The 8,908-nt window shown below is 38.4% G+C and overlaps 1 protein-coding gene across 6 annotated transcripts in view; it reads left to right on the top strand.

Annotated features, from left to right (window-relative positions):
- The first annotated feature begins 890 nt into the window (after positions 1-890).
- The window catches only part of rnf121 (ring finger protein 121), a 52,391-nt gene continuing 44,373 nt past the window's right edge, over positions 891-8,908 (top strand). For 3 of the 6 annotated variants that reach the window (XM_052099661.1, XM_052099660.1, XM_052099659.1), the window contains exons 1-2: positions 891-1,011; positions 6,929-6,966. In XM_052099661.1, the coding sequence (XP_051955621.1) occupies positions 934-1,011; positions 6,929-6,966 (116 nt within the window). In that variant the 5' untranslated portion in view covers positions 891-933. The other 3 variants (XM_052099662.1, XM_052099664.1, XM_052099663.1) reach the window with 3 other exon arrangements.

Genomic DNA, 8,908 nt, shown 5'->3' with positions numbered 1-8,908 from the left:
GAAAGATATTGATTTGAAATGTGTGTTTTGTAATTTGAATGAAGAGAGTAATTTGAATGTCATCTTTTTTTTTATGCATTTGCACTAAATTGTTCTGGTGTAATTTGAAGGTCTTTTTAAAGAAGATTTCTGGATCTGATATTACTTCGGAGGACAAAAATATTATATATATTATATTATATATATTTGTTTTACAATAAGCTTTTAGAAAAGATCATTTGTTTTGTTCTAAATTTGTTTGTTATTTTATGGAAATATCACATTCATAAATGTCGTTGGTTAAAAAGTACACCTAGTTTTGTACAATTTAAGTTTGAGCTTTGTCAGTAGGCTATCTTAAAGCATTGGAGGGTGTAAGGAACACCAAAGCCAAAAAAAAAAAAAACTATAGATTGTAAAGCCTTGAAATATTATCCTTTTTAAGGATTTTTGTGTTTATTTTATAATTAGAGATATGTTTTTGATTTTAATACCCCTATGTATATAGTTCTTAATTTTTGGGTTATTTTGTTGTTTCTTTATTTTATTTACTTGTAATATTTTGTATTTTTACTGATTTTCTTTTAATGGTAATTCTTTTTATTGTCATTCTGTATTTGATTATTGTGTGATTTTGATGTGTGCGGTTCATACCTGTTCAGCCTGAATAATGCAGACTGTTCGCTTCATAGAGCGGCGAAAAAACTGTCAAAAGTGCTTTGCACAACAGGGGTGTCACAGGCAACCCATGGCCACCACGCTGCTACGCCCCTGCTCGACACTATATACACGAAATCCAAACAACCTATTATTTTTCTTTAAAATGTGCAGTATTATAGGCCACATGCTGTGCTTCGCCAACGGCTGGGAACGGAAGTGTCCGACAGACGCACGCATGTGATTGGTTTGAACGCCCTTTAACCCGGAACAGTCAGGTTGTCAGTGCTCAGGAAGATGGCAGGGGTGTTTGAGGTGGAGGTTGACGGTGTTGAGCACGACCATGGACACGGACATCGCGACGACACCCCTCAGGTTGGAGCAAAGCACGATGCTTCATTACATGACGTTATGAAATCTGAAACGAGACTTTCTCCTAGCGGATATTGAGCTGTGGCGTGAGCTCGAGCTGCTGATTGCTCAGATTATCTGCTAATCATTTACGGTTCATGTGTAAGATAAATTCTTGTTTATTGACCTCTGCAGGCCGTCTGTGATTCAGTACTTGGGGCTTGAATCAAACATATGTCTTGGTAGGGACTGATAACTGATTGTCCATATGAATACACGATTTCTACCGCTGAGTTTAAAATTGTATCTGAGAGATAGCATTTATAGAGACCGGGGCTGGTTGTCACACTTTTTTCTTGAGGGAAATTTTTCAGGATAGGTTTGTTTTTTTTAAAGTCAGTTTCTATATAGACACAAACCTTAAAGTTTTTGCTACAAAACAGTGAATGGACGTTTCCGCTGTGAATTATCTGTATGTTGGTTTCAATTTCAAATACCTAGATCCAAAATTGTACTAAAGGCCTAATGCTGCGTTCACACCGGACGCGAATAGCGCGTCAGGCGCGAGTGATTTCAATGTTAAGTCAATGCAAAGACGCGTTACGCGCGTAAAAAATTCCTGCGGCGCGAATGAGGCGTAGAGCGCGGCGCGGTAGACGCGTATGGAACGCCAGGCAGTTCAAATATACGCGAATTTTAACACGTAGACAACGCGTCAACAGCACGTTGTTAACGTGTTGTCTACGCGTTGTCTACGTGTTAACTTTTCACGTGTTGTTTACGTGTTGTCAGCGTGTTAACAACATATAAACAACGTGTTGATTTCACGTGATTCTGAGCCATTTGGCCAGATTCTGAGCCAGTTTGAAGGGGTGAGTGTTGCACTTTTCCATTGGCTGCTGAGTTGTAGGGTTAAACCATTTCTGTAAGCCTGGGGGGTTTGCCTGCCACTATTTAACATACTAAGATCCTCTAATTTCTTGGTCCTTTTCTTCCTTTTGTGTGTAGCCTTTACAAATGTAATATTTGGATTGCAGTTTTAGGACTTAAAATAAATTATTATTATTATTTTCATCAAGATAAATTGCCCCCTTTTGCTCCTTTACTGCCTATTTTGGTAAACAAACACATTAGAGGGAATTCATGCTTTTTACACCATTCATCAACTTTAGTTTTATATCTTAAAAAACATTAACAGTTGTGCGGGGAAAAACTAACAGCAGTGGTACTCATTTAATGTTGGTGTAAGATACAGACAATTGTAATAAATACTGTATATGTCTTTGGAAAACAACATGAACCTTTTTCAGCATTTTAATTTAATGTAGGGCTTTGACCAGCAGAGGGCACGTTGTGACTAATTATGGGGCTTGTTAAAACCTAAACGGACCTCTTTTTGTTTAGATATTAAGCACTCAGACATATGCACACAGGTGATATTACCCATTTTGATGAAATGTACAGCCTTCCAAAGACTGTCGGGATTAGAATGAAAGTTTGTAATTAGGTCAGATAGTAACTGATTTGACTTTCCTGACAGCAGATGTACACTACTGTGCCAAACTCCTAGGTCATGCTTAAAATTCTTATTAAAGCCTAAAACCTGAGAAGTAAGTGTTTAGCCAGTTACAGCCTATTTATACATAATACATTATATATATTAATGTGGTTCAACAGTTTTAATTGTGCCCAATATTGTGCAAATGGTCTGATGGCCCTTGTTAAATATCAGCAGACTTCTCATCTAATTTTTTGACAATTAAATCATGAGTCTGGCTATCCATAGCTGTTTTCACACTACATTATTTTCTGGGAGTATTGTCTCGCTATATGAAAGATATGGAGCGTGAAAGGGGGGTCTGATTTGATCCACCTTTGCGCCAGGAACATGAATAGTAACAGAGATGGAACAATGTCTGTGTGCAAAGCCACAGCTGGCATGCTGGTGTTGTGTCTGTTGGGTCATTTTCTGTCACAAGGCTGGTTCCGGAAAATCGCATCACTATGTGAAAGCATGGTTGTGGGATTATGCTGCAAGTTTTTGTTTAGTATGAATGAGGCATGCGGCATATTGGAGATACTGGGGGAATGAAAAATCCAGTGCATCAAGTCTTATGTATTTTGAAGCTTATATTAGTGAGAACCTGTAAGACAGAAACTATGCCGTGTATTAAGTATGTTGAAAGTAAATCCATCTTGAAGTGTCTCTAAGCCTGAAAAGCCTTGAAAACAGCCATCAAATCCATACACTATATCAGTCATAAATAACTATATAAATACAAAATAAAAGTTTAAATTGCACTTTAATAAATCAATCCATGTCTTTTCACTGTTTTATTATCAGAGACAGAAATAAAACAGGATGACCACTCCTCCACCCGGCTTAATTTTTGCTAAGGTGCTGGAAGCATCAATGAGTCCAAACTGATAAAAGAGATATCAGCACACATAAATCTATGCAGTGTATCAGTTTGTTAAGCTTTCGGTCTAACAGACCTTCATCAGAGCATACATAACTCAACACTGGATAGACAGGCAGAAATAACCAATCACATTCCAGTCACTGGCCGTACCAACACATCTGTGCACGCCAATAGACTAAGTCTATGTGCAAACCCCGATGACAGACGCTCCACTTCCTGGGAATTGAGGTTTTGAGTACTGAATGGCGTACTGTGATGCATGCCATTAGAAGCCTTACTTGCCCATGATAATAGTACAATACAATCTAATCATAAATTAAATGGGGATTTGAGAGGGATCAGGCTTGAGCCATCATAAATCAGAAGTCCCCAGATCTATAAGTAAAAAGCATCTCAGAACAAAGGGCTAATGGAGAGATATCAGGTGAGGGGCACCACAAACCATAGACCCTAAACTGTACATGAGAGATGAAGAAAAGTAACATCTTGGATTACAGCACAACACATATCAAAATCCACATTGAGGATTTTCCCTTGTTGTTTGGCACTGGGCACAATTGCCAGATGGATTATTCCCATCTTTTAGAGGAGCTAAAATATTCTGTTTAGGACCTGCCTTAATGTTAGCCCTGCACCAGCTTGTTGCATAAGTTAGGACCTCTTCTATAGACAAAGATATAGACGAAGATCATTAAAATGCTGGGTATGCTAATGCTTATGCCGTATCAGAGGCAAAAATAGTCCAGTGTTTAAGAATAGTGTTCTGACAGAGTAACTTTTACCCTATTTGACACTTTTTTTTTGTAAAAGATCAAACTAGAATTTAAATGCACCTTGGTAAGCCTCATCAATACACTGTAAAGAGTAGGCTCTGTCCCGAAAGCTTTATTTTTCATTGCAGCAGCTTTATCAATTAGTTCCTCATTACAATGACATCTGAGCTCTTGGGTAAACCATATTCCAGAGCTCGATGAGCACTGCTGGCTAGGCAGATTGTAGTCTTATCTGTTTATTTTTGATATAAGGCTGCCACTGCATAATTCGATCTACATATCCAAAAAAGACAAACGATTATGATCATATTCAACTGAGAACCTAAGGTCAGGAGGTGTCTATTAGTGTTAAAAACATAAATGTGTAAAATAGTTATCCCATGAAACGGCTGCCATTTGTGTCCGCAACGTTTGATGAGATGCATAAGGCACAAAAAATGTCCCAAAGTGTGTTTCCAAAGCTTAAAGTTATTAAATGAAGTGTTCTTGTTAACATGATAGGCTATATGATAAAAATACTATTCTTAAAGAGTAACATACTATTTTTAATCATTTTTCATTAGTACATAGCCAATTTCACATGTCCGTGTTGACCAACATGACACTTGCATCTAAAATATCACCAAATAAGTTATACATTTATTTCAAACATTTATTATTTTCAGGATTTTATGTGTGTCCCTGTATATATAAGATATATTTATTTAAAATAAATATTATTTTTTGGTTAATATTTTATGATTTGTGTGCGTCCCTCAGTTTGACTTACCACCCGTCACACTAATTGTTTTACTTTCAGTCACTCACTCACTCACTATATCTTAAGGGTATAGGCTAGTCTGGTATGCCCCCCTGCTGGTCATAACCTACATTCAATAAAAATGTTCAAAGAGTAAAATTTCATGTTTTCCAAATACATTTATTACAATTATATCCTAAACCATCATTTAGTGAGTACCACTGTAACTTTGCAGCAACACAATTGTTGAATGGTGTAAAGCAAGAATATCAGTAGTGAAGCATAAGGAGGCAGTTTGTCTTTATGAAAATAATTTATAACTTAAATTGTAAAGTCTTAAAACTGCAATCCTAATATTACATTTGTATAGGCTACACACAAAAGGAAGAAAAGGACCAAGAAATTAGAGGATCTTAACATGTTAAATAGTGGCAGGCAAACCCCCCAGGCTTACAGAAATGGTTTAACCCTACAACTCAGCAGCCAATGGAAAAGTGCAACACTCGCCCCTTCAAACTGGGACAAGTGGCCAAATGGCTCAGAATCACATGAAATCAACACGTTGTTTACGTGTTGTTAACACGTTGTCAACGCGTTAACACGTTGATAACACGTAAACAACACGTTAACAACGTGCAAACAACGTGTTGTTGACGTGTTGTTTACGCGTTGTCTACGTGTTGTCTACGTGTTAAAATTTGCGTATATTTGAACTGCCTGGCGTTCCATAGACGCGAATACGCCTTATTCGCGCGTCAAGTTCGCGCGAATTGAGCGTCTGGCGCGTTACGCGCGAATGGTGCATTTTGTGCATTCACGCGTTTGACGCGAATTCGCGTCTGCCGCCCGAGTTGAAAAATCTGAACTTTGGCGTCAATTCGCGCTGCGTTAACCAATCAGGAGCCTAGCTGCCTGCTGTCACTCAGGAGGTAAAGTGACGTGAACTCCCGCTCGGAATCTTTCATTATTATTGTAATGTAAAGACAACCAACATCAGTGTCTGGACAGTGTTGAATAAGGAAAATAACACAGGACAGGTTAATTACTTTTGGAGGCTGGCTCCATTTATCATCAAAACAAAAATAAATAAATAATTTAACCTGATATACTACCATGGAAAACCTGACATTTTTAAAAAGTCTCAACTTAATAAATGTGCATGTTGTGGACCTGACATCCTGGAACTGGGGCTGACAACCTGGGAAAAAAAATACAAAATATAATAATAATGGACTATTTTTAGATAGTTTAGCTCTTTATAGGTTTGTGGGTGGCTCTTAAAAGAGCCGTTGTGGGGAAGTCATGAGGAGGACTTCAAACGCTACTCCGTCGGCTGCCATGGTACTGCTCCCTCCGCCGAGAAGTGTGCCACGAAGACATCCCTCACCCGGAGTGCCTCTCTGGAGGAGTTGTTGGCCGCAACCCGACCCAGACCTGGCAGTGGCTCCTCTCCAGCATGTCCCGCGGCCATCGCTGGTGGACCCAAGTACGGCGACGACGACCCATACGCCGCTGTTCTGCTCTCCAGAGCAAATACAGAGCGGTGACTCTCTCCACGAATGCTCGATCAACATCAGGCATCTTGTAAAAAGATGGCCGTCAACAGGTTTCGCCTCCGACGCGCGTCACGCGCGTAAATTTAGCTTCAAACTTTTGTTTTTACGCGCGTCAATTTCGCTCTTGACGCGCGAATGGATTCAAAGTGGTCAAGCGTATAACTAGACGCGGTAGGCGCGAATTTGACGCGCTATTCGCGTCCGGTGTGAACGTAGCATAAGATGGGCTGTTTTTAAAAATGGGCAACATGTGACAACCTGCCCCATATACTGTGACAATATACCCTGCTGCTGAAGTCTCAACCGGCTATAGATGATCTTATGAACTTATATAATTGTAAGATTCTATGCTCCAAACACAATGTTTAACTTAATAATTATGTTGTAGTCTGTTTTGTTTAGCAAATGTCACTGAGTTATCATCACAAACAGTGACCCATATTTCTACAGATTGACCTGTCTCAGCTCTCACCGGAGGAGAAGTGGAGGTTTGTCTTTTTATTAATTTTTTTTGTTCCATTGCATCAGTAGACAGATGTGTTGTGACTTATAGGGTTATGATTGCATTCTATTTCAGAATTTAAAGGGGTAGTTCATCCAAAAATGATAATGCTTGCATGGGTGGGGGGTATTCCAGAAAACAGGTTAAGTGATTTACTCTGTGTAAGCAGATAAAAAAAAACAGTTCCAAAAACTGAGGTAACTTTTAGGGTATGTTATGGCACTTTTCCACTGCACGTTACGGTTCGACTCGGCTCGCTTTACTTTTCTGAGCTTTTTTTTCCACAGCAGTTTAGTGCCTCCTCAACGTGGGTGGGATTATAGGCTGATCGTCATAGTTGCGCCACCTCTACTGCCGTGAGATCATCATAAACCTGACTCAAACATTACTGACCATAAACAATATCATGACCGCTTGCTGTTAGCTACTAACTCATTGTGCTGCAGAAGACGTTGCATGGTGATTTTACACAAGTGCAACTGTTAAATTGGCCTGGTTGATTTAGAAGCAAGCAGTAGCTGGTCAACTAAATTAAGTGAAGCTTTTAAGCAAAATAATTAGTTAACATAACAAAATGTACCATCCTCCATCATGGACTCTAATAATGCTGAGTCCAGGGCACTCTCCATCACATTGCCATAGATGGTGTCCATTTGGTAGAAGCACTACTGCTTTCTTCTGTTTGAACCACTCCAGCTGTTGTGGTCCTTGATGGTTCTGTAGTCACATTTAATTTTTACTTTAACCTACACTGTTGGTAGGTCCAGTGGTAGCCATGTTTGGCCAACAACTGTGACACTTCCTGAAATACTTTTTTGTTTCGCGTGGTTTCATTTGTCGCTTATGAGATGATTGTCTGCACCTCATTTATTGACCACGGCATGGTTTTGCGCACCACTATTTATTTTTACAATCCGAAAGTCGCGTGAACGAATGATACGGCTATCGCTGTTGCTAATTTTAAAACTAGCGGGTTAATGTCCTGTGTTGAAAATCCAGTGATGCCGGTAGTGACTATTCTCTCATATTACACACATTCTTCTATCCAATCCAAACAAATTTTTGCGGTTGTTGCCCCCGGACCGTGACCGAACAGCTGCAACTTGCGAGCTCTAGCTCTGGAAGTTCAGATTATGCACAATAGTATACTTTTAAAGCAGTATTACAGTAAACTTCAGACTTTACTTTATCCCACAAATCTTCTCCCCAACAGTTCCAGTCTTTCACTGCAGATTTGCATTCAAAAGTGAACAAATTGTGTACATTGTGCTTTAACTTTTATTTGGAAGTTCTTAATACTGTAATATTTTTAACATAGAAGACATTGGAAAGGCCTCCACACTTTTTACTGTAAAGAGTGGGCTTTATGTATTTATATTTTATTTATCTATTTCATGATGTTATTAACATTTGTAGAATACATATCATAGAATAAATATTTTATAGCACATTTTTTTTTTACAGTTCCTTCTGTCAATGAATATTAATGTTATTTATAAATCACTTGTTATTCTTCACTAACTAGATAATATGTGATCATTTCACAGATATAACATAGAGGCACATCTTTCCAGACTTGTTCATTGTACTCTCTTTATTATCTGAAAATATAAATGTGACATGCTGTAATATAGAGGAACCTTCAATGCCCTATAGCTGATGATCAAGTGATTCAATAAAAAGATGTAGCTCTCTGATGCTCAGCCTCCTCTACTCCATTGGAAGCTATATATGGTCCTTCTCTAAATTACATTTTTATTTTCTTTCAATAAGGACATTTTACCTGTTTCAATTGGGGTACCTTTACAACTAGAAAGAAATGTTACTTTATGCTATTAATGTTAAGCTCATGAACATCTATAATGTATAATCAGACACATGATCTTCAATTAAAACAACAATTTAATTCAGTACCCAGTTGCTGGACC

Source organism: Xyrauchen texanus, chromosome 31, assembly GCF_025860055.1.
Source record: "Xyrauchen texanus isolate HMW12.3.18 chromosome 31, RBS_HiC_50CHRs, whole genome shotgun sequence".
NCBI lineage: Eukaryota > Metazoa > Chordata > Actinopteri > Cypriniformes > Catostomidae > Xyrauchen > Xyrauchen texanus.
The sequence above is the reverse complement of the archived record's forward strand: the minus strand, read 5'-3'. Positions and strand labels throughout refer to the sequence as shown.